General features: G+C 42.6%; 1 protein-coding gene across 1 annotated transcript; it reads left to right on the forward strand.

Annotated features, from left to right (window-relative positions):
* The first annotated feature begins 1,589 nt into the window (after positions 1-1,589).
* On the forward strand, positions 1,590-17,098 carry LOC137332930 (uncharacterized). The gene is made up of 5 exons (XM_067996970.1): positions 1,590-1,696; positions 5,870-6,028; positions 6,498-6,626; positions 7,184-7,321; positions 15,409-17,098. Exons 1-5 carry the CDS (start codon positions 1,685-1,687, stop codon positions 15,496-15,498), a joined length of 528 nt encoding a protein of 175 aa, XP_067853071.1. The 5' UTR covers positions 1,590-1,684; the 3' UTR covers positions 15,499-17,098.
* Positions 17,099-27,140: the final 10,042 nt, after the last annotated feature.

Genomic DNA, 27,140 nt, shown 5'->3' on the forward strand with positions numbered 1-27,140 from the left:
GAAGACACAAAGATTGGTGGCAATGTAAGCAGTGTAGATGAAATTACAAAGGGATATTGATAGATTAGGTGAATGGGCAAAGCTGTGGCAAATGGAATTCAATGTAAACAAATGTGAGGTCATCCACTTTGGATCAAAAAAGGATAGAACAGGGTACTTTCTAAATGTTAAAAAGTTAAAAACAGTGGATGTCCAAAGAGACTTAGGGGTTCAGGTACATAGATCATTGAAGTGTCATGAACAGGTGCAGAAAATAATCAAGGCTAATGGAATGCTGGCCTTTATATCTAGAAGGCTGGAGTACAAGGGGGCAGAAGTTATGCTGCAGCTATACAAAACGTTGGCTAGACCACACCTGGAGTACCGTGAGCAGTTCTGGGCACCGCACCTTCGGAAGGACATATTGGCCTTGGAGGGAGTGCAGCGTAGGTTTACTAGAACTTCAAGGATCAAGTTACGAGGAGAGATTACACAAATTGGGGTTGTATTCTCTAGAGTTTAGAAGGATAAGGGGTGATCTGATCAAAGTTCAAAAGATATTAAGGGGAATGGATAGGGTGGATAGAGAAACTTTCCACTGGTTGGGGATTCTAGTAGGGGGCACAGCCTAAAAATTAGAGCTAGACTTTTCAGGAGTGAGATTAGAAAACATTTCTACACACAAAGGGTGGTAGAAGTTCAGAACTCTCTTCTGCAAACAGCAATTGAAACTAGATCAATTGCTAAATTTAAATCTGAGATAGATAGCTTTTTGGCAACCAAAGGTATTAAGGGATATGCGCCAAAGGCAGGTATATGGAGTTAGATCACAGATCGGCCATGATCTTATGAAATGGCAGAGTAGGCACAAGGGGCTGAATGGCCTACTCCTGTTCCTATGTTCCTAACTCTGTTTTCAGGGTCACCAGCAGATAGTGTGCAGTTTCCCAGGGTCCCACAACTCAGGATCATCTGAGATTGGTCCAAAGTCATATGGCCTGCTGCTTCCAGTAGGACCACTTCAAACGGCAATCAACATTCTTGCCGATAGATTTTTCTTCTTGTTGAAAAGAACTTCAAGGGACATTGGCTTGTCTACATGGGAAGGCTCAATTTATGCCAGTCAGCGGCTGAATGTGTTTGGATATATTGAAAGTCGGTGGGCAACCCCTCACTGACAAAGAGCTGGTAAAATCGCCGCTCGTTAACTTTACCGCGATAACCATGTCGGCCCCATAGATGCTGGTTCCAGCATTTCACTTCTTTACATTCCTAATGAAAGGTCATCGACCTGCTTCTCCTTCTCCCTTCCCACCGGATACTGAGTGTATTCTTCTAGTAGTTTCCATTTTGCTTCTTTGCCTTTAAACCGCTCGAGCCGGTGGTGATTAATTAATTGGTTGCGTCACAGGATTGGCTGAGGACGCTGGCAGCGGTTACCCAATCAGAGCTGAAATTCGACATGAAGGCGGGACCTGCAGTATGATTGGCAGAAGCTTGTTGGCGCCGCCCCCAGGATAGGATGATTGACGGCTGCTCTCCTCCCCTTGGCGGGATTGGGCGATGGTTGCCGGGGTTCTTTTCCACACGGCTGTGATTGGCGGAACGGTTGCTATGGTTGTTGGTTTTGGATTCGGAGTGCTTGTCAAGGCGACCGCTCGGGCGCTGCCATCCTCCTCGGAACACACTGCCCAGAGGGTGCGAAATGGCTGCGCAGGTGAGTAGAGGCTCTCCTGGTCCTGTGTTCTGGCCGGGGCCAACATGCATTCTGTACATCAAAATATGCATAGGAAAAGCCGGAGGCTTCCTGTTATTGGGCCATTGACAATAGCATGAGAGAGTGAAGGGGGTTTGAGAATTAAGAGAAACAGTGGGGGAGTTGGAATGCAGGGAACTGTTGGGGATGGGTGGGCATTGGGCATTAAAACACAGTAGGTAGGGTGATAAATGTAGGCAAAGTAGATTCTATTTAACATACCAGCTAAAGGGTCCAGGGTGTGGTTCTCCACCCTCCCCAACCCAACATGCAGAGGAAAAATGGGCACGGATTTACTGTCTAAGGTTTTATGTATGACACAAAATTTATCTTTGAATCAACCCACCACATAAACTGATTCAGTTAACATTAAAACCACTGTTCTGCCAGCAGGAGCAAAGAACAAGACTGGTTGAAGTGCTGTTTAACTCTCAGTTTACCAGAGGAAGCGCAGTCACTGTTTTGCTGTGTGCAGCAACTTCCCACAAACAGCAATGAGATGAATAAATAGTAAATCGTTTTTTCTGACGTTGGTTGAGGGAAGAGTGTTGGCTAGTATACTGAGAGCGCTCGACTGCTCTTCTTTGAATGATGCTATGGGATCTTTTACATCTGCCTGAATGGGCATACTTTGAATGTATGGCCAGCTTGTCAGTTGAAATATAGGCCTCGGTTAAACATCTCATCCAAAAGTGACACTTCTAATAATTCCATTAGCATTGACCTTTTGTAACAGTTAACTGGAGGGTCAGGCTAGATTATGTTCCAAAAAAGTGACTAATAATTAGTACTGGTTAATAGAAGCTAAATCATCATAAGCACAATAGCACATTTGTTATTCAATAGATTAATGGTACAACAGAATGCCATTCAATGTCCAAGATTACATTATGCAGCTGGCACAGTTAATTGTCATAATCTATGTTGTAACCTGACACTGATGGGCCTCCACTATTAAGTCTGTTACTTGGGTGGTGATAGTACACAAATATATAACTCTTCTCCTCAGGTTCCAGGTGGCTGCTGAATGAGATGATTCCATCTCCCTCTGCAGTGGCTCAGTGTCAAATTTTGTTTAATAACGCTCCTGTGAAGCACTTTGGGACATTTTACTGTGTTAAAGGTGCAATATAAATGCAAGTTGTTGTTATTATTCTGTTCAATAACATTAACAAAGTAGGATGGATTTTTCCCCAGAGGAAATGCCATTCTTATTTTCATTGCAATCTAAATTCCATAAAGATTGTTCTTGCAGAGACAAAAGTGAGGAATAGGTTCCCGATGATGAGATAGAATTGGAGGAATTCAGAAATAATACTTGGTGTTGAACCCTAACAAACTTCAGTTGACTAACTGGCCATACATTCAAGGTAGCCCTGTCAGATGCTACAGTTGAGCAAGGAACACCATGACAAATTTGCTTTGCAACTTTTACAAGAAATTGTTGGACGGTCATCAGTCTGCATGCCTATATCTAGATGAAGCATTAAATGGGCAAAGGTTCTTGGTCAGTAGACACCCCTCTCCCCCCATATTCTTGGACAATAGAGAAATTGCATGGGATCCAATTTGGATCTCAGCTGCGGATGAATTGTTCCAAAAAACAGGCTGAAACATTAATATGATAAGCACCACTGGTATATAACTCTAGGGGAGTGAGCATTGAATACCATGATGCAAAAATTGTTTCTTCAGAACAAGCTCCTGTAGTCACAAACCAAGCTTATTAGAAAAGTTTATATCCCCTACACCCAAGCAGAGCAGCTGCTCAAATCAAGAATCTCAAAACTTGCCACAAAAATCAGAGAGTAAGTGCATCGTAAGGTGTGAGAATGGACCATTCGGTGCAGGAGAATCCAGAGTTTGATCTGGTTTATTCTGAGGTAGCCCATTTTAGTTGCGCATCAGTGGGCTTCTGTATCCCCATGACTCAGAAATAAAATCTACCAGATTCCCCCCACCCCTTCCCCAATTGCTAGCCAGCAATCTCCTGTTGGAAGTGAGATGTTAAATGGTTAGATTTGGCTGTGATGGTTGATAGCGTCAAATATCCCAAAACATTCAGTCTAGGGCAGGATACTGGAGGGTAACTGCTATAAGTGGAGTAATACTCGAGCATGAGTCACTGCCTGTGGGGGAAGCAATTAATGCAAAAAATTGGATAGCCGATAAAATGCCTTTTATTGATGACATGTTGCAGGTTATTCATTGCAAACTATAAGCTTTTTCAAAAGATTGTGATTGGGGTATTGTAATTTCTCATTGGTCATGGATTTAAAATATCAAGGATTTCACCTGAAGTTAAAAACATTATTTCCAGCTTTCCCTTCAACAAATTATTGAGGGGAGAGGTGAACTAAGAGAAAATGGAATCAGAAACAGCTATTGATAGAGCTCCTCAAAAACTCAGGGAGTAGCTGAGCTATACAGAGTAGGAAGGTCCTGGTTTCAATGCCTGGTCTGTGCTGATCTCAGCCAGCGCAATGGGAGCTGCCTTTGTGTTCGGGAGGGGAAAATTGACCAAAACGTCTACCCCTGATTGTTATCTGGGCACCCCTTCTGGAAATGTGTGCCTTTTAGGGTCAGACTTGGCTGTGATGTCCTCATGGTCAAACAGCTTACCTACACTCACTGAAAGCACACACATGAATAATAGCCACTGAGCAAGGCACAAGAAGGTGCCTGGCACACATAAAACCATGCCCTAGCAAAGAGACAACACCTTAACATGAGGAGGGGGGAGAATTGGCAGAGAAAGTTAACGAGGGGGGAAAATTGTTTACAGGTCCATTAAGCTTGTTCCTTCCAGAGGACGCATACAATACGTCATCACTCTACCCCCCCCCCCCATTTCTAGTGAAAGGCTCTTCAAGGTTTCTTCCTTCCCACTCTCAAATGATTTAGATTTAGAGAAATTCTAGAATACATCTAGTATGATTTTACACCCAAAATTACATCTTCAAGTGTTGCTATATTCTTCGAATGAATCTTTTGCTCTACAAACTGTATATTCTGCCCAATTCCCCTATGTGGCTGAAAAGTGTTACCTTTCTAGGTATGTTTGTGCATGTCCTTTATTTGAGAAGTACTGTTCTGTATCTGGACAACTTGACTGGATATTTATGTAGTCCCATTACCAGAATTTTTTCCATCTGTGAAAATTTGAAAATGCCAAGATGAACATAAACTCCTACCCTTGCCACTAACTCCAACCCCTTCCCTGGCCACTGTCTCGGGTTGAACCATACTATCCATACGCTCAGTGTCCTGTTCAACCCTGAGCTGAGTTTCTGAACCCATATTCTCTACATCTCAAAGATCACCTACTTCCACCTCTGTAACATCGCCCGTCTCCATCCCTTTCTCAGCCTGTCAGCTACTGAAACCCTCATGTGTGCCTTTGTCACCTCCAGATTCAACTATTTCAATGCACTCCTGGCCAGCCTCCCATTCTCTACACTCAAAACTTCAACTCATCCAAAATTCTGTTGCCCAAATCCTGTCCCAGACCCAAGGACTGCTCGTCCAGTACCCTTGATGATTTACATTAGCTTCTGGTCCCTTAATGCCTGAAATTTAAAACTCTCAACATTGTGTTTAAATACCTCCATGGCCTTGCTCCTCCCTTTTTGTCACCACCTCCAGCCCATCAACCCTCCCTCCCAAACCCTCCATTCCTCTGACTTTGGCTTTTTGTGCGTCTCATCCCCCTTTGCCCCACCGTTAACGGTTGTGCCTTCAGCCACCTAGGCCCCAGATTCTGGAATTTCGACACCTCTGTTAAAGCAGAGATTTCGATGAATGGAATTGTTCCAACCCTTGGGGGCAGTTAGAAAATATGGGTAACGTTCACACACAAAGCTGTAGATTTCTTGTACAGTCTAGACCCCTCTACACTCCTCCACCTGCTTCTTCTCCTTTAAGACCCTGCTTAAAATCCCAACTTTGACTGAGCTTTTTGTCATCCCTCTTGATCTTTCTGAGGCTTGGCTTCCATTTTTCCATTCTTTGTCAGTGGGTGTTTTTCTGTGTAAAAGCTACTACATAAATGCAAGTTGTTGAAATTTGTAAAGCCATGGAAAATTCAGTTTTCTTTTAATTTAAAAAAAATCAATTATGTTTGCAATGTTGCAGACCTCTATCTATAAGAAAACATCTTTGAGTGCAACAGTACAGCGGAAGAAGCCTGGACCAAAACCAGAAATCACTGAAGAACAAAAGCAGGAAATAAGAGAAGCATTTGACCTGTTTGACACAGATGGCGTTGGATCTATTGACGCCAAAGAATTAAAGGTATAGTCCCTCACACAACTGAATATCAGTACTGTGGCGCACCTGGGCACCTTGTGAAACATTTGTACCAGGGTTGAATTTGCTTACTGTTTCTCTACAAAGCTTAATTTACAGACGAGCAGTTCATATCTCTGGTGACTTTTCTCAAACACATATACAGAATGATGCTGAACTGAATGCCTCATAAAATACATCAGCAGTAACACATTTCCAAGTCTACATCTATTGTTGATCTACACAAATGAATCACATGACATTCCAGTTAAGTTTCATGAGGATGGCGAATCAACAAGAACCTGAGTTTTCTCAGCTTGTGCACACTTTTCCTTATACCAGTAGAAAGAATCTGTTGAATGAATCCACTAGGTGTGTGCGTTCGTGTGTGTAGAAACCCCTATCAGCCAATTGTTTTTCAATATTCAATTGACCACAACAAATATATAGCTTTTCAATTTCTTTCCTTTTCCAGGTTGCAATGAGAGCTTTGGGATTTGAACCCAAGAAAGAAGAAATAAAGAAGATGATTGCAGAAATTGATAAGGAAGGCACTGGGAAGATTGACTTTAATGAATTTTTGGCTGTGATCACGCAAAAGATGGTAATTTTTAAAGCGAGAGAGATCTTGTTGCATTCCTTTCTTTTAAAAAAAAAACATTTTCATGACGAAAGGGGTTATACATCTGGCCTGTATACCTGGGTTTAGCTTTAGCACTATATGCTGGAATCCTCCTATGCATAAGGTGGGCAATTTGTTCCATACTTGCTATCTCTTATCCTCTACAAACCACTGATTGATTAAGCTCAGTGAGTGGCAGGAGGAATCAGTGGAAAGAAATCTATGTAGTGGCTGGTTAACCGTCCCTCCGGCCCCAGCAGTCTTCACTGAGTTCTGGGCCATTCTGTATAGTAGAAGAGGAATGTCAAGTTAATAGGTTTGGTATACACCTCTGATGTTAGCCTTCATTAATCAGTAAACTAACTACCTGCAATGTTCAGAAGTGCAGTTGAGTTCGGGTTTGTTTGGTGATAATCCCACTTGGGCAGTAGCTAAACATAGTTCTCCCTTTGTGTGACAATACAATGCCTGGAAAGCTTAACTATATTTAGTGAAATTACAAACTGAATCTCATTGCGTTTGGTTGTGTTTTTTCTCAGGCTGAGAAAGATACAAAGGAGGAAATTCTGAAAGCCTTTAGGTTGTTTGATGATGATGAAACTGGGCGAATCTCATTCAAAAACCTGAAACGTGTGGCAAAGGAACTTGGAGAAAACCTCACAGATGAAGAGTTGCAGGTGAGTTTGTTGCATATATGAAAAAAGCAAGAACTTGCATTTATATCGTGCCGTTAATATCCTCAGGATGTCCCAAAGCACTTGACAATTAATGAATTACTTTTGAAGTGCAGTCACAGTTATGTAGGCAAAAGCAGCAGCCAATTTGAACACAACAAGGTCTCACAAAAAGCAAATGAGTTGAATAACCTGTTGATCTGTTTTTGTGATTTTGGATGAGGGATAAATGATGGCCAGTACACCTAGAGACCTCACTCCTTCCTTTGAAAAAGTGCCACATAATCTTTTACGTGCACCCGAACAGGCAGGGGGTCCTCGGTTAACGTCTCATCCGAAAGATGGAATTGAACATTTTAATTGGTCTCTTTGAGGACTATAACTGTGCTACCCTTGTAATTGTTTTCAGTTCATATCAACTACATAGGATCTGTAATTCTCTCCATAGCTTTATAATCTTTCTTTAAACATTGTAGAGGATGCAGAAAGCCTTTCTTATGATGAACATCCTGTGGACCATCTCTTTCTCGCTCTAAGCCACAATTTTTGCAGCTTGCTAAATTTTCAAGAATGGGAAAGAAGAGCAGACTAAAGAATCCATAACAGTGGTAAGACAAGTCACTGACACTGCCTTTTCAAGCAAGAAAAAGGCAGGATAGAGGGATAAGGAACCCAAGGTCCATATCTTTCTGGGCTAATCATTACATCAAGACACATCTGTTAAGGAAAATCAAAAGGGCTCCATGGCCATTTAACATCCACAGCTGTTAAGGAAACCCCCTTAGGTGTTTATAAGACCTGGTTCACCACTGACACAAGTGCCAACTTGTGGTGATCTAAGAGAAAGGTTCTCCAATGATTGGAGGGATACAGGCTTGATTTTTACCCTCCTGTTACTTTTACTAGAGTTCTGGGCACTATTTTAAAAGGGCAGCGGGATGGCAGTGTGGGGGGGGGGGCGGGGGAGTTGGTGAGGCAAATGAGCGCGTGGGTGACCCTAATAATAAAACCTTGCCATTCCCCCGCAATCCTGACATTTGTTGGCCATTAATCTTGTTTCCAGATTTGCTGTCTGAAAGCTGCGCAGTGGGCGGACTGTGCACCCGCATGACCTGCTGTCAGCTGGAGCGTCTGGATTTAAAGGGCCATTGCCCCAATAGCTTTTGCTGAAGCAAGGAGCAAGGAGACAGAATGGAGTAGCAGGGGGGCAAGGCAGCTCCAAGATTCAGTGACGCCTCACTTCAGGTGCTGCTGGCCGGGGTGAGGAGGAGGAGGAGGGAACTATTTTACCCGGCCGAGAGGAGAAAGCGCCCTGCCTCTACCACCAAGAAGGCCTGGCTCGAGGCGGCAGAGGAGGTCACCAACAGCAGCAACATATCCCGCACTTGGGTCCAGTGCAGGAAGTGTTTCAATGATCTAACTAGGTCAGCAAAAGTGAGTACTCTTACTGATTCTCCTGCATTCCGTGTTGCACATCACCCCCTTCCCCCGCCCCCCACCCCCCCACATCATTCTGCACTGCCAAGACTACTCCATCAGATCACTCCTCACACCCACTTAAGGCTCATCCTCAACTTACCTTCACTTCCTCACCTCCCCATTTGTGACCCCACCACTACCACTCACCCCAATCCTGATCCAATGTGATATCTCTGTCTGATACTCACCCTCTGATGCACCTCTTTCATGGTCAGCCTCACCCAAAGCAGTGCATTCATCGGCTGACCACTTCACCCTCACTCACATGTCTGTACTTACTTCCCTTATAGGAGAAGAGAACGCAAAATGCACGCAAGAGGGTAAGATCTAGAATGAGGCCACAACAAATAGTGGTCCACACAGAGGCGGAGGAGGAGGCCCTGTAGATCAGCCGCACCCTCAAGTGCCTGTCCATCGGGGACGCCGAGACTAGAACCCCACTAACGTCTGGTGACACAACTTTAATATTCGTCACAAACAACATGAATTGATGTTAACAATGATTGGCATGTTGAACACCTTAGTATGCTCATCGCAACATGACACATCTATGATGATGCTTAATATTGCTGTCTGTTCTATTCCAGGCCCTTCAACGACTGCAATGACGGGAGAGAGCGATTCCTCAGAGGAGCTCTTGGCCTCTGAGGGCACACCGTCACATCTTAGTGAGCCATCCACCAGCGCAGATACTCACATCTTGGTGGGTCCTAGAAGTCAGTTCATTGGGTTGGCAACTGTTGAGTCACCACACACAAGTGAGCATGAGCAGACACTGGTGGCAGGGGCAGCCGTGGAGAGTCCGCGTCGGTGGGCGTAGTCCTCTCCAGGCTCTGCTCAGCTGTCAGGCAATGACCATCTCCAACAAGAGAGAGTCTAACCACCTCTTGACATTCAACGGCATTACCATCACCGAATCCCCCACCATCAATATCCTGGGGGTCACCATTGACCAGAAACTTAACTGGACCAGCCACGTTAATACTGTGGCCACAAGAGCAGATCAGAGGCTGGGTATTCGGCGGCGAGTGACTCACCTCCTGACTCCTCAAAGCCTTTCCACCATCTACAAGTGAGGAGTGTGATGGAATACTCTCCACTTGCCTGGATGAGTGCAGCTCCAACAACACTCAAGAAGCTCAACACCATCCAGGACAAAGCAGCCCGCTTGATTGGCACCTTATCCACTACCCTAAACATTCACTCCCTTCACCACTGGCCCACCGTGGCTGCAGGGTGTACCATCCACAGGATGCACTGCAGCAACTCGCCAAGGCTTCTTCGACAGCACCTCCCAAACCTGCGACCTCCACCACCTAGAAGGACAAGGGCAGCAGGCACATGGGAACAACACCACCGCACGTTGCCCTCTAAGTCACACACCATCCGCACTTGGAAATATATTGCCGTTCCTTCATCGTCGCTGGGTCAAAATCCTGGAACTCCCTACCTAACAGCAGCAGTTCAAGAAGACAGCTTAACACCACCTTCTCGAGGGCAATTAGGGATGGGCAATAAATGCTGGCCTTGCTAGCGAAGCCCACATCCCATGAACAGATAATTTTAAAAAAATTCTCACCACTACTGCCACGCTTTGCCCATTCTTGACTGTCTTTTATGATAGGGACCTCTCATGTGCTTCATCATGAACAGCAAGACTTGATGCCACCTAGTGGGTGACTTTACAGCGACTGTATGTGTAGTTGCAGGACTGTTGTGTGCGGGGTGGGGTAGGATGGGGGGAATGATGTTGGCGCTGCTCTTTCCAGGTGGAGTGAGGACTGGACTATTCTCACTTTGTGTTCTCCTTATGAGAAGCTTTCAAATATTATTGACTCCCTGACCTCACGACCAGCCAGGTGAGCCTCTGCTCTGCTGATGGGTTCCTCCTCGTCCTCCTTCACCTCCTCCTTTTCCTCTTCCTGCTCCTCCTCAATGTTCATGGCAGATGTGGATGCTGGATGAGGGCATGAGGCCTCATCAACCGGTAACCCTCTTTGTTGAGCCATGTTCTGCAGAACAAAACACGCTACTATAATTTGACCCACTCTCGAAGGTTTGTTTTGAAGTGCTCCCCCCAGACCAATCCAGGCACCGAAATCGCATCTTCAGCAGTCCTATCGAATGTTCAATTACAGACCTGGTGGCGAAGTGACTGTCGTTGTATCGACACTGTTCCTCACTGATTGGGTTTCTCAGAGGTGTCATGAGCCACGTGTGCAGGGAATATCCTTTGTCCCCGAGGAGCCAGCCATTAAGGGTGTTTGGTGTGTGGAAGAGGTCTGGGATGTTGGATTCCCTCAGAATGAAGGAATCGTGGCAGCTGCCATGGAATCTCGCACACACGTGCAGAAATCTTTTGCGGTGGTCACAAACGAGCTGCGCGTTGATCGACCAATATCCTTTTCTGTTGATGAACAGTCCTGGCTCGTGTGGAGGTGCTCAGATTGCTATATGGGTGCAATCGATTGCACCCTGTACCCATGGGAAGCCAGCCACAGAGTGGAAACCCACAGCCCTCTGCGTCTGGCTGAGGCCGTCCGTGGGGAAGTTGACATATTGTGACGCCCTGCGGAACAAACCGTCGGTGACCTGACTTAGGCACTTGTGGGCAGACGACTGAGAGACCCCGGAGATGTCACTGGTGACACCCTGGAATGATCCGGAGGCAAAAAAGTTGAGGGCAGTAGTCACTTTAACTGTGATGGGCAACGAGATGCCGCCAGGCTCAGCCGGGAGCAGCGCAGCATGAAGGAGGCTGCAGATGTCTGCAACCACCTGGCAACTCACTCTCAGCCTCGGTAGGCACTGATCCTCAGAGAGGTCCAGGCAGCTGAGCCTCGGTCTGTAGACCCTCTGACAAGGGTAGTACCTCCTGCGACATCGGTCCCTCTGTGCTCTTGTGCAGGTGTCTGTGGCGCACCACTGTGTTGTGGAGCTGCAAGTGGCGGAAGTGTACGCCGTGCCTGGTGAGGATGGTGATGTTCCTCCTCCTCCTCGGATGTACTGGTGAATGCAGCCATTGCGCTCCCCATCCTGATGGTGTTAGTTTGAGGGGGTCCGAAAAGTTGGTAAATATGTGTGTAAACAACAATTCTGAATGTGAACCAAGAATTTTCAGCCTAAACACAAAGAACTCCCAGCCAAAAGTTTATGTGAGAGAACTGAGTGTCCTGCTGCAATAACTCACCTTGTAAAAAAGGTAATGCAATAATCGTGGGCAATTTTAACTTTTCACATAGATTGGACAAATCCAATTGGCAAAAATAGCACTGAGGAGGAGTTCATAGAGTGTATTAGGGACTGTTTCTTAGACCAATACGTCGGGGAACCAACCAGGGAACAGACCATTTTGGATCTGGTAATGGGTAACGAAACAGGATTAAATTAATGATTTCAAAGTAAAGGATCCCTTGGGAAGCAGTGATCATAACATGATAGAATTTCACATCCAGTTTGAGAGCCAGGATCTTGGGTCTGAAACTACTGTATTAAACTTAAATAAGAGCAATTATAAAGGAATGAGGGCGGAATTGGCTAAAGTGGACTGGGTAAACAGATTAGATGGTATGATGGTGGATAAGCAGTGGCAAACATTTAAGAAGAAATTTTCTGACTCGCAACAAAAATATATCCCTGTGAGGAGGAAAGACTCCACAAAAAGGGTGAACCAACCATGGCTAACTAAGGAAGTCAAGGATGGTATCAGGTTAAAAGAAAAAGCATACAACATGGCAAAGATTACTGGTAAGCCTGAAGATTGGGAAAACTTTAAAAACCAGCAAAGGATGACTAAAAGAATAATAAAGGGGGAGAAAATAAATTATGAGAGTAAACTAGCAAGAAAGATAAAAACTGACAGTAAAAGCTTCTACAAGTATATAAAAAGTATATATAAAGTAAACATTGGTCCCTTAGAGGATGAGACTGGGGAAATAATAATGGAAAACATGGAAATGGCAGAGGAATTGATCAGATATTTTGTATCTGTCTTCACAGTAGAAGACACTAATAATATACCAATAATAGTAGAAAATCAAGGGGAAAGGGGAGGGAGGAACTAAAAACAATCACATTCACTAGAGAAAAAGTACGAGGTAAACTAATGGGTCTAAAGGCTGACAAGTCACCTGGACCTGACGGCATGCATCCAAGGGTCTTAAAGGAAGTGGCTACAGAGATAGTGGATGCATTGGTTGTAATCTTCCAGAATTCACTAGATTCTGGAAAGGTCCCAGCGGATTGGAAAACCACAAACGTAACACCCCTATTCAAGAAGGGAGTGAGACAGAAAGCAGGTAACTATAGACCAGTTAGCCTAACATCTGTCATTGGGAAAATGCTAGAATCCATTATTAAGGAAGTAGTAGCAGGACATTTGGAGACTCATAATACAATCAAGGAGCGTCAACATGGTTTTATGAAGGGGAAATCGTGTCTGACAAATTTATTAGAGTTCTTTGAGGAAGTAACGGGCAGGGTGGATAAAGGGGAACCAATGGATGCAGTATATTTGGATTTCCAAAAGGCATTCGATAAGGTGCCACATAAGATTCCTGCACAAGATAAGAGCTCATGGTGTTGGGGGTAATATACTGGCATGGAAAGAGGTTTGGCTAACTAACAGAAAACAAAGAGTCGGGATAAAAGGGTCATTTTCAAAATGGCAATCTGTAACTAGTGGGGTGCTGCAGGGATCAGTGCTGGGGCCCCAACTATTTACAATATATATCAATGACTTGGATGAAGGAACAGAGTGTCTTGTGGCCAAATTTGCTGATGATACAAAGATAGGTGGAAAAGCAAGTTGCGATGAGGACACAAAGTGTCTGCAAAGGGATATTGACAGGTTCAATGAATGCGCAAAAATTTGGCAGATGGAATATAATGTGAAGTCATCCACTTTGGGAGGAAAAATAAAAAAGCAAAATATTAGTTGAATGGAGAAACACTACAAAATGCTGCAGTACAGAGGGATCTGGATGTCCTCGTACATGAAACACAAAAAGTCAACATACAGGTGCAGCAGGTAATCCGGAAGGCAAACGGAATATTGGCCTTTATTTCTAGGGGGATAGAGTATAAAAGCAGGGAAATCATGCTACAACTGTACAGGGTGCTGGTGAAACCACACCTGGAGTACTGCGTACAGTTCTGGTGCCCTTATTTAAGGAAGGACATACTTGCATTGGAGGCAGTTCAGAGAGGGTTCACTAGGTTGATTCCAGGTATGGAAGGGTTGGGTTGAACAGGTTGGGTCTATACTGATTGGAGTTTAGAAGAATGAGAGGAGACGTATTGAAACATGCAAGATTCTGAGGGGACTCCATAGGGTAGATGCTGAGAGGATGTTACCCCTCATGGGGGAATCTAGAACTAGGAGGCATAGCCTCAGAATAAAGGATCGCCCATTTAAGATGGAAATGAGAAGGAATTTCTTCTCCCAGAGGATCGTGAATCTTTGGAATTCTTTACCCCAAAAAGCTGTGGAGGCTGAGTCATTGAATACATTCAAGGCTGAGTTAGACACATTTTTGATCAGCAAAGGAGTCAAAAGATACGGGGAAAAGGCGGGAAAGTGGAGTTGAGGTAAAAATCAGATCAGCCATGATCTCGTTAAATGGCGGAGCAGGCACGAGGGGCCGAATGGCCTACTCCTGCTCTTATCTCTTATGGTCTTATGGTTATGCCCATCTGTCAAACAGGGATTTAAATGTCCAAATGGCTGCTGGCTGAAACCTGACTACTTTTCCATGGCGTGCTTCACACAGCACGGGAAACACGTTGAGGCAGCATCGAAATGGCTTGCCATCATTCTTAATTGCATTTATGCACATTCCAAGTACTTTAAGTACTTGAATTGATGCTTTAAATATCGCCAGCGGGACTTCTGGGTTCGGGAATGGCACGCACACCCAGATGACTCTGGGTCATGCGTGTTTTTCAGTGGGTTGGAGCCAGTATTCCTTCCTGCTCCAGAAATTCCCGATTTTCTTTGCCCAATGCACCCACACTTTCATTTTAAAATCTTGCCCCTGATCTTAGCCACGCTACAGTGAGGAGGTACTGTGAGGAGTTCAGGGACCTCTCTATCGCAAAGGGGGAGAATTGGTGCAACAACAATCAGGTTGCTGTTTTACAGTTCCTAGAAATGAGAAGATCAGCAGCAATGGTGGGGACACAACCAGTTGCCTGCCAGCTGTTATCGCTGAAAAAGGTGTATGGGCAAGCACATCTGTACAGAAGAAAAAGAGGAAAGATGGCATATACAGTCAGTCTCATGAAAGATATGCTTAAGAACTTTTAACAGTAAACTCTACTTAATATTTTGCAGCAAGAAGAGCTCATACCGCAGTTGCGCATTCCAGGGCCTCTGGGGGTCAGAACACTTTTGTGATGTTGCTTTAACTCCATAGTAAAGATTGTTGTGGATCAGGAAAGGGCACATCAAATTGATCCTTTTAGAATTGATTTTAGTTTTTCAACTCCTATATTTCTATTCTAACACCAGAAAGTTTCACTTATAATTTTAAGCTTACAACAACAGTAAAAATTGAGTTAAAACATTTTTTTTTAATGTCTGCTTCATCTTTATCCCTGCCCTTACACAGGAAATGATCGATGAAGCAGATCGAGATGGAGATGGGGAAGTGAATGAACAAGAGTTCCTTCGAATCATGAAAAAGACAAGTTTGTATTGATGTACTGTTTCACGCATATCACTTCTGTTTCAATCTTTTGCTGTAATGCACGCTTATTGAACAGCGGGACAGTGGATGAAAGCAACTGTAACATGATGATGGGAGAGGATACCTAATGGCTTTCCAATGCATGCAAGAGAAGAAAACAAGTTACTTAAGCAAATTGTGTATTTCCTTCTCATAGGTGAGATAAATTCCATTATTGAAGATTATATTTGTAGAACTGGGATATAAAAGTGATATTTAAAAAGCTGTATTTCACTTTTATTTGAGGTGATTATGAACATGACCCCTTAATACCATTCATTGCCTTTTTGTGAAACAGCTTTCACCTCTCCAAGATTTCATCTGCCATCTGAAGAAACCTAATGGTATTGTTCAAACTTCTAGGTATGTTTAGTATACTTTAACTTTTCATGGAGCTGGTTAGATTTCTGGCTCTGAGATTCATTTATACTGTGCAAATGTAAAGAAACTGAGAGCAGCAAGTTGGAATAAAGGCATGAGCACTTACTCAGTAGAGGCTGCACTGGGGCTTATTAGGGAAAACATTTAGATTTTGCATTTTGCAGACCAAGTTAAGTTAAACCTACTGAGAGATTACTAAAGATTCTTTGACAGAGTTGATAGACAGGCAAGTTGTATTACAATTGAAAATGGCTAAGCAAGTGATGTTAAGACTAACAGTGAGTTCTTCAAACAGAACTTGGGCAAATTAGCAAGGCACCTTATTCTTTTTATCCTACATTTTATAACTGGAAATCCCAGGAATTCTAAGCATAAAGAAGAACTGGATAAACTGAATTGGTTGTCATGTTCCATAGAGTATTTGATTATCTCGATCCATAGTTGGCTTTACAGGTTTCAATCCCATTCCTAACTAGATACTCTATGGAACATGAAAGTTGCTGTGACCAAGGAAGTGTCATTTGTGGAAACTAACTGACAAGATTTCAATATTGTACATGTGTTGATGGGTAGATATGCTGGAGTTTTGTTTATCTTTTGTAGAAGCAGGGGGCTTTGTGTGCCAAATGGCCATTTTTCCCCATCTCTACTTTCTTGTGTTTTTATATACTCAGTAGTTGTCCATGTACAAACTCTGCACAAAATCACTAGTAAAGAAAAACTCTGTTCTCTACAGCAAATGAAGCTGAGGAGTTAAATAACTTGGGTATATGCTAATAAATTTGGAATAGTATACAGATGAGAATAGATTCTTCTCAAGCAAACATAGTCCTTTTCAGAAATAAACATAGGCCTCGATTTTAACCTCCCCTCCCCCCACCAATAGGATTGGACCGAGGTGTTAAAATTTTGAAAGCGAGCAACCCCCCATGTTCCCAGCTGCCCCAATATTAATGGCAACGATTAACGGGGCTGACGAGTCTCCCACTATGGAGAGGTAGGAGGCTCATCAATGTATTTAAATCGGGGTCCTATGATGCAATTAGGATCCTGAGTTGAGTTTAACTGCTGCAGCATAGGGATTGTGCTGGTTGACAGTCACCAGGGCAACGGTGGCAGGATTGTTCTCAAATTTATCAATGTGCTTAAAATTAAGGATAATTAAAATCTGAATAAAGCTGCTGCACTCACACGGTTTTGTGAGACTAGATTGTTTGGGATTATGACTTTGATACTCTATACACATGGAAAAGGAGAAGTTGATTATGGGTGCTGCTATAGCTGCATTGTATTGGACTGAAGAGGAGGAGCACCAGCACCTCAGACGTGCTGAGGAGGGAGCTGCAACAGAGGGGCTATGCTCGCAGAAGGCTGTACCCACCTAATCGGGTATACAGAGGTTCAGCTTTGTTGAACTCTGAGGGGCAGTGTTTTCGGAGGCTCTGAATGCCATGACAGGTGTTCGCCGACTTCTGCAGCTTCCATGAGGTTATGCCAGTGGCAGTGAAAGTCACCTACATCCTCATTTGTACATATCTGGATCCTTCCAGGCAGCGACAGGAGACATAGCGAAGGTGTTGCAGTCGGCCACGCACAAATGCATCAGGTAGGATCAACTTTGCAGGTGATGACAACTATTGGGAATATATTTATACGGTCTACGTGACCATTAAGGGAGTCCCTGCTCCGCTACTCACTTCCCTGTTCCAAAAGATTCGAGTCAACCCCAATTGGTTATGGTGGCACGTACTTTATTATGAAGAACAGTTTAATACAATCTGTATTTAAGCAGCAGTTTACAGAGTGGAAACTGGAGATATATTACACGCTTCCACTCTGGGTGTAGAGTTCATGCCTTCTGCAGATTTCTTTCCTTCTTCCGATTACATGGGCATTGGGCTCCTGCTGTAACAAAACTAGTCTGCTGTTTCTGAGGGATCCTCTACACTGGTCCTTTGTTTGAGCCTTATCTTTATACACTGTTAGCTGAAGATCATGTGGTGCGCTGACTTAACATCATCAAAATTGATGATGAGGCCAGACGTAGCCCCATCAGCTTGTTGAAAAGATCCCGGCTGCCAGCATTGACCTGACATTATCAACTTGCTGAGACAATGGCAAGACATCTAACCTCATCAAGAGGAGATGGGCTAATGATACTACCGTGCTTAGGACGATGGCAACGCGCTTAATCTCATCAATATTGATGACCTCATCTCTCTGGGGGAGTGCAACCCGCCCATTCCCAGGCATACTACGTTCTTTCTATGTCTCAAACACAAAGTGAACTTTAAAATACTTTAAAACATTTGCCTGAGGAAGGAGAAAATCTCCGAAAGCTTGTGAATTTAAAATAAAATTGCTGGACTATAACTTGGTGTTGTAAAATTGTTTACAACTTTAAAATACACATCCTGCAAGCTAACTACTTCAACACACTGAGGGACAGTGGCTGATACAGACCTATGATTTGTACAATATGTGTGGTTACATACTAAATGTATTTCACAATAACATACAAACATACGTAAAAACAATTCTTTGCTACTTGTTCCACTTTTAGCACACACCGGCATAGTCTAACACAAGTCAGACTGAGCGAGCCTTGGGGTTTGCATCTCTTGCTGGCTTCCCACAAGTGCAGAATGCCATAGATTACATACATATGGCTATCAGAGTATCCCCTGTCTAGACAGGAACATTTGTGAACCACAAGAGTTTCCACTCTATCAATGTTCAGCTCGTCTGGAACCAAAAGAAAACGTTCATGCAGGTGTTCGCACGATTTCCAGGAAGCTGTCATGATGCATTTATACCGAGGCAGTTGAATATCTTCACCATGTTTTACCCTGGGACCAATCTCAAAGGATGGCTGCTTGGGGGTCAAGGGATACCCCCTTCTACCCTGGCTCATGACACCCCACCACTCAACAGCAGCCACATGACCACGAGGTACGTCATCGAACAGGCCATTGGAATGCTCAAGTTGAGGTTTAGGTACCTTGATAGGTCTGGAGGTTCTCTCCAGTATTTGCCAGCCAGGGTCTCAAAAATCATTATGGTGTGCTGCGTCCTGTACAACATCGCTCAGCAAAGAGGACTGGAGGAAGAAGGTGCTGTGGCCTCTTCATCTGATGAGGAAAAAATGGTGACGAGGAACGTAGGGAGCCCACCGCACGGCCAGCGGATCATCTTGCTGCCCGTGATACAAGGGGTGCATTTAAGCTCGTCGAATCAGTTAGACAAATGTCACCTCGACCACTCTCACGCAACTATGCCCCCTCGCACAAACAGTCCTGTAACACTTAATTCACTGCTTTCACATCCTCCAGGTTGTGACCGTCAAGACCTATCTCCACCTTCCACACCTATGAAATGAAACCTCCAAACCTACACCTCTATTTCAGTGCTGCACTGGGAAATTGCATCATGGGGCTTGGTGTCATGCCCGCTGACACGCAGTGAAAACGCAAAACCCAGAATTGTTAATCAAATTAAGCCTGGCTGTTAAAATTGGCTGCGCTTCCCCGTTGTGCGATGTTGCCGGCTTGTCGCCCACTACCACACTCTGTTCCCATCTCCGGGCTAATATCAGGGCCATAAGTGCAGTTTTATCCGAAGCATCTACTCTGATTACAAATGGATTTCCACCTAATGTGGGCAGCATCAATTATATTTAAATGTTGGAAACCATAGTAATTCTGATAACCTCTTACCGATGAAAACTAGTTTCTCTGATTTTTAACTTGGGTCATTGACCCCTGCAAATCCCATTTGGTCAGTGTGCATTAACACAGGGCAAGTTAGTTAAGACTCCAAATGGCAATCTCTAATTCAAAGGCCAAGCTTTAGCAAAGTATCTTTAATTCAACTGAATGCTTTGCAGCATTATATAAGGCTTGAAACTTGAGGGTTTGTCGTGGTATGTGGAAAAGATTTGTCCGTTGGTACCAAGAACACAAAGAAAGAACGAACTTGCATTTATATAGCACTTTTCATGACCTCAGGATGTCCCAAAGCACATTACAGCCAATGAACTACTTTTGAAGTGTAGTCACTGTTGTGATGTAGGAATGTCATCCTATATTAAGGTATGTCATCTCAACTGGTCTAATAAGGTTATGTCATTCGAACTAGGATCTCTCACCTAAGCCACCAACTGTGCAGATAGATTCTTGGTTTACCATCTACCTTGGAGAAATTTTAGTTGGGAACATCCCATTTATGTTGAGGTTCATGAAGGGCATTGGCAAAGTCAAACTCCTCATTTGCCAATTAACTTGTACCTGTGATTTGAATCTTGTTTTGAGCAAATAGAGATCGAATTGTTTGAACCTATGGTTTCTCACAAGCTTAATTTTCTTACCTTTCAAGAGCATTACTTCCCAACCCTCATTTCAGTTCATAGGATTAATGAATTTCATGCTTTATTCGCATGCTTATCTTATTAGGTATTCAGATAGGGCAGTCATAAGATCACATCCATTGTTCTTACCAAAAATCATAAGTTTAATTTACCTCAGGAAATCAGTGCCAAAATGTTATCTGCCATCTCACCATCCATTGAAATAAAGTACCAGTTTGTTGATCACAGAGCTTCAGCTTTTTATAGAGAATACTGATAGGGCAATTTACTCAGCACTATTGTTTTGATGACCACTTAGATGAAAAGCACTTTGGAACTGCTTTGCTCCAAGCTAGCCTTGACATTGGGTGTATACTTTGTATTAGAGATGTCATTATTTTATGTATTTTGTAAAATCCAATTAATTGTAATTCTGTTTAAGTTAAGGATATAGTTTTCCACTGATGTTCTTTGCTTTCCTTCTCTCCTTACAATATTTTGTTGCAAGAAGTTTTCCTTTGTTAAAATTGCAGGCTTTCTAAAATATCGTTACAAAAACAGTGTAATAATGTGTGGTGCAATTATATTTTCACTTTTATTCAACTTTAATAAATATTTTTCATCTTTTTACCCTGCATGTTTGATCTCCTAATAAAAAGGCAAGTACTGCAATTGCAAAAGGCCTCTATATGTTCTGCAGCCAGAAGCATTAAACTTGTATAACAGGCATTGTTTTAATGCCAGAGGAAACATTGATTCCCTTTGGCTACGTGTATCACTATATTCACTGCATTTCCTCTGCAGATATATTGTGATAGTACAGAGGATTCCACAATAGATCCCAATTAACCATACAGATAAAGTTGGTGCCTATAATCATAATAAAAGTATCACAATACATGAATAAAAAAGAATCTTAAAAACAACCGAACATGACTATTTGTTTTACAGATTCCAATAATCTAAATAACCAAAATAAATGTAAGATAAGCCTAAACCATGGTCATTCAAGTTGTGGGTGATGCAAATGAGAAGTGCAGTTCAGATGATCTTACCTGTGAGATACACCCTCTCTATTAGTTATTCACCATGGGTGGTAGTTCTTTTTGCTGTATTTCCCAAAGTAACATTGCCATGAATTTCCTCTTATGTTTGCCCAATTGGCTTTGGCAGAGATCCCTTTTACGCAGTGTATATGGGGTTTCCGCTGATCATCCGCTTAAGTTACGGTGACCAGTTGGGAGAACCCCTGAGGAAATTCCCAGCGTATGTCTTATAGTCCTAGCCTATTGTCCCTGTTATGTTTGCAGAGGTGGATCCTGTTACCTGGGACCTCTGTTGGATCAGGAAAATTCCACTGTTCTTATTTTGTTGTGAGATAAAGAAGGTTGCCTAATTCCCATACACCCAATGGGCTGCTTAATCTCCACACAATGGAGTGTTTTTTGTGGTATCAATTATTTTTATAGCCATTTGACTTAATTGCTGTTTATCTCTGGTGTGTCATTATTTTTGTTAATTATCACTCATACCTTTTGTTTGTCCAGCACATCATCAATTGAACAATGTAACCCCGAGAGACCAGCTCACTTGCTAAAAAGGCAGATGCTCAATTTACAGATTGGCTTTTGGATTTTACTGAAACTGAACTGTTTCAGTAACATATGTTTGTCAAGTTATTTTGAGAGATCATGTGGATCCAATTTTAATGACTTGTACAGATCCTAGTTACCCAAAGACCGTTTCTTGGTGAGCCTGTAAATTCTAAATACTTATGTATTCTGTATTCTTCAGATATGGTAGTCTAGCCCTCTTCTGGTTCTTAGGTAACACAAGCTTGACCTAGCATTAGTGGACATTAGTTATATTGTTGTTGGCATATGCCTTGCTGTTTCTATTACTGATAAAAGGTAGGCTCTATGCTTGTGCATCAATTCATTTTCCCCCAGCTCCTGCAATAAGTTTGTTGCACCAAGCAGCGTTTACTTCTAATTTTTTTTTATTAATCTGCGCAGTCTGATATATTAGGGAAAAATTACCCCATCTATACTGTACAATTTTCCACACTATTTTATTTCTTTCCAGGGAACACTCTTGCAAGCTCCAATCCTATTAGGGAAAGATCACACAGCACATAATAGTGCACTGCTTCATGGACCTTCTTTATATTGTTTCCCCTTGTCCTGGCTTCATCCTAACTGCTGCCCATCAGTTTATCCCACTGTGGTGGCAACAAATGTATCATCTACCCGGTTAGCCAGTGTAGATTGAGACTTTATGGAAAACAGCCCAGACCGAGAAAGTCACGTACTCGCTAAGGCTGAACTGGGGAAAAGTTTCCAAAATCTAGAAACTCAGCAAACAAGCACAGCAGTAACCTCTCAATATTAGCAACTTTCTGCAGAATCAGTTTTTGGGGGTCATATGCAGCCAAGGAACATTGCAATGCTCATTTGTCATCACACTATCTTGAATACTGTACACTGAATATAATAGTGCATTATAACCAAAGAATAATTACAATAAAAAAGAAAATAACTCCAATGCAAGTGTACTAGACTTAACAATTTGTGCAATTTATTTGCAAGACTTCTGATTTTATCCTTTTTAAAATTACTTACCTGTGATCTTGCTACATCAACTGAATGTCTTGTGATTTTGAACTTTTGTGAGATATGACATAACATGTAGTTTCCCTCCTGCGTGCTCTGGTATTCTTTTGTTAAATTTCTCTCCCCACCTTCAAAAGCCTGCTTGAAATTTACCTGTCTTCAAACACCTCCCCAACCTCTTCTACTTCCTACTTGCTGACCATCGTTGGTCAAAAAAAGTGCTGTGTGATGTTTTGTTATGTAAAAGGTCCTATACAAATGTAAGCTGCTGTTATTGCCTGTTCAGAGTAGTGTATGCAGTACATGGGTTAAAGAGTACTATACATATTATAGAGTTTTTTAAAAAGCTAAGGAATATACACCTTTATAAACAGACATTGAGGGAGTACTTTCAACAAAATGTAACGGGCCTGAAAATCCATAGGTTGTGATCTTAGTGGACACCTTGGCGCTCCACCCTCCCCCCCCCCCCCCCCCAAGAGACTCATTAGCCCCCTATTAGTAGTATCATTCATTAAAAATATTTTCCTTCATATTCCAGGGTCCAGACTGTACGCTGACTTGGACACCTCCCAGTGGATCCCACTGTGTCCTTCTGGAGGTCAGTACACTTAATCCAACTGAGCGTACCAGCCTCCAGACTTAGGCCAGGTCCCATATGGGTTCACGGAAGTGGGGATTCCCAGCGTAAAAAGTATACACCCTGCCCCGCCCCACCCCTCCACCTGAGTGGCTTGCTTGTAAGGGGTGCCAGAGGCTCTGCCCTTTACAGAAAATTCCAGTTTAGGTCAGGATCCAGGTCCCAGCTTATTACAGGGGAGTCCATCAGAATGGTCAAGTAAATTCGGCCTCCATTCCTCCCAAACATTCCTCTTTTACAAATTCAATAAACTTAGAAAGAAAACTTCCTTCTTACAGTGCTCCAGGAGAGAATTTGAGACATGAGAATATGAGATCATAAAGAGATCTGTTGCTAATGCCAAGAGAAAAAGAACTAAGCATAAGCTCCAAAATAAGCCTTGAGGACAGAAGAGAGGGGCCAGTTCCCCAGGCACAGATTTCTTAAAGAAATAAAGTCCTAGATAATCTTCCCACATATTAGCTATTTCTATTTGTACATTGGGTGAGAGAAAATGTGGAAGGACTGGAAATTCTGATTTATTACAGATTTGTATTTATTTACCACCACATTTGCTGCTGGGGGGCAGCACTGGGCATTTTATCCTTGATGCAATTGCCGAGCAGCAGGAGCTTGCAATTCATAGTAAGTACAGCACAAGAGAAGGCCATTCGGCCCATTGTGCCTGTACCGGCACTTTGAAAGAGCTATCCAATTAGTCCCATTCCCCTGCTCTTTCCCCATAGCCCTGTAATTTTTTTCCCTTCAAGTATTTATCTAATTCCCTTTTGAAAGTTACTATTGAATCTGCTTCCACCACCCTTTTAGGCAGTGCATTCCAGATCATTACAACTCGCTGCATAAAAAAATGTTTCCTCATGTCGCCTCTGGCTCTTTTGCCAATCACCTTTAATCTGTGTCCTCTGGTTACCAACCCTTTTGCTACTGGAAACAGTTTCTCCTTATGTAATTATTTGGAATGATAGAGGAAATAAGCATGAAATAGAGGTGGATCAATTCCCTGCAGCACGGGCACCTGGATGATGATGATCAAAACCTAAATGATGAACTGTAATCAACAGATTTACATATTGTGACTGAGAATCTATCGACTATCATGTACACCACCGGAGGGCGCTCCTGCGGTTGCACTGCACTGTTACTGCTGTATACTGTAATATATTGCATGGCAAATTTTCTTTATTTTGCTGGAAATAAGGTGTAATCTTTAGATTTGCAGTTACTTTCTGTGTAGAACACTATACCCGATAGGTTGCATCCACATTAAAAGGAAATTTGTTTTTAAAAATAAAGTTACGAAAAGGATTAGCCAGTAGTAATTTCGGGAATGCAGCCACGCGGGTAGGATTACCACCTGCACAGTTCAGTTTTTGAGTAGTATCACCAGAAATTTCTAAAATGAAAAGCAGGAACTGAAAGTCTGATTTTAAAAATAGAAGTGCATTTTTCCTCCCATTCACCTTTGTGTCTCACAAAATATTAATCATTAAGATTCATAAAATTTTCAATGAATGTTCATCATCAGTAAAGCAAATCTCAAAATTATGACGGTGATCTCACACCCAGCCCTGCCTCTATCTTTTTGCAGTTAGCAAAAGGTGGCAATCTTACATGTGGGGTTAAAATAAAGAAAATTAGGTATACAATAAATTGCAGTAACTGTGCAGTGCACTAGAAGGAGCCCCCTCTGGTGTCCCACATGACAGCATAGAAAGTGATGAGTAATTTGAGAGGAAAAATTCAACCAGGTACTGTTTTGCCTCACTGTATAATTGTATCATTTCAGTTCCCTGGATTAATGATGTTTGGCTTACACTATAGAGTCTCACAACATGACACAACTTGTAGTTGCCATCATGGTCCATTTAACAGTGGCGACAGTCTTTTTGGTTTGAGGCAGAAATTTTCAATCCAAGAAAGGGAGATAAACACAAGTTAAGTCAGATAAAAACCTAATCACAACCTAATTATAATCATTTATTGAAGAACTTGCAATCAAAGAACATAGGTTAGGTGAATAGTTTTAAGGCTTTATTGTGTTAAATTTTAAATTTAATTACAGTTACGTTACTTCTCATCAAATCATGAATTTTGATGCAAAAAACAATACTTTGTGATACTGTATGTTATCAAGGATGCAGCTGAGGGCTTCAAGGGGAGGGAAAGGTTCAGCAATGAGAATAAGCATGACAGGAAAACAGTAATGTTATGGGTAACAGCAGGCAATTGTCACTCCTGGTTGTCAGGTATGTTGCAAGCATAGCTCTGCTGAGGCAGAACACTTACTCTTCCTTAGATAATTAAATTGATCAGCATATTGGCATGAGGAGTAGGGGCCACAGAGTTATACTTCATGCTCAGGTAGAAAAGGCCTAGAGGGCATTAAAAAGAATTAGAGGGTGGAGTTAGAAAAAGAATTTCTACGGAAGGTGGTTAGAATATGGAATTCTCTTCCACAAACTGGTGGTTGAAGTACATTATTATTTTTAAAAAGACAGTTTTAAAAAGATGAATATTAAAAGGAGATTCTTTCTAAGTTTATCTTGCAAGAATAGAAGTCCATGAATTGACTTTAGGAATGGAACCAGTTCAGAGGCAAATCAGGGCCGGGACCGCTGTCCTCGGAGGAGTGTTTGCTAGTGCTGTTGGGGAGGGTTTAAACTAAAGTGGCAGGGGGTTGGGAACCTGAGCAGGGAGAGAGAGGAAAGCGTAACAGGAAGGGACAGAAGGTATGGAGTAATAGGTAAAGTGTTAAAAAAGGAAAAAGCAGGAACTAAGCGTCACAAAACAGATTTGAAAGTTCTTTATCTGAATGCACGTAGCATTCGTAATAAAATGGACGAGTTAACGGCACAAATAACTACGTATGGGTATGATCTTGTGGCCATTACAGAAACATGGCTGCAGGGTGACAACGACTGGGAATTAAATATGCCAGGGTATTTAACAATCAGGAAGGACTTGCAGGAAGGAAGGGGAGGTGGGGTGGCTATGTTAATAAAGGAAGGAATCACTGTAATACAGAGAAATGATATTGGGACAAAGCATCAAGATAATGAAACCGTTTGGGTGGAGATAAGGAATAATAAGGGAAAAAAAACATTAGTGGGCGTAGTATATAGGCCTCCTAATAGTTGCAACTCTGCTGGAAGAAGTATTAATCAGGAGATAGTCGGGGCATGTAATAAGGGAACAGCCATAATTATGGGGGATTTTAATTATCATATTAACTGGACAAATCAAATTGGGCAGAGCAGCCTTGAGGACGAGTTCATTGAGTGCATCAGGGATGGATTTCTTGAGCAGTATGTAACTGATCCTACAAGGGGGCAGGCAACCTTGGACCTGGTCCTGTGTAATGAGTCAGGATTAATTAATAATGTCCTAGTTAAGGATCCCCTTGGAACGAGCGACCACAACATGGTTGAATTCCATATCCAATTAGAGGGTGAGAAGGTTGATTCTCAAACAAGCGTACTGAGCTTGAATAAAGGAGACTATGATGGTATGAGAGCGGAATTGATTAAAGTGGACTGGGAAAATAGATTAAAGGGTAAGACGGTACATGAGCAGTGGTGTTCATTTAGGGAGTTATTTTACAACTTTCAAAATAAATATATTCCACTGAGGAAAAAAG

This window comes from Heptranchias perlo, chromosome 15 (assembly GCF_035084215.1).
Source record: "Heptranchias perlo isolate sHepPer1 chromosome 15, sHepPer1.hap1, whole genome shotgun sequence".
NCBI lineage: Eukaryota > Metazoa > Chordata > Chondrichthyes > Hexanchiformes > Hexanchidae > Heptranchias > Heptranchias perlo.

Excerpts from the sequence above, each read along its gene's own strand:
- LOC137332930 (XM_067996970.1), top strand. Across the intron at positions 6,029-6,497 it reads TTGACGCCAAAGAATTAAAG|GTTGCAATGAGAGCTTTGGG; the intron begins GTATAGTCCCTC and ends TTCCTTTTCCAG. Across the intron at positions 7,322-15,408 it reads TCACAGATGAAGAGTTGCAG|GAAATGATCGATGAAGCAGA; the intron begins GTGAGTTTGTTG and ends GCCCTTACACAG.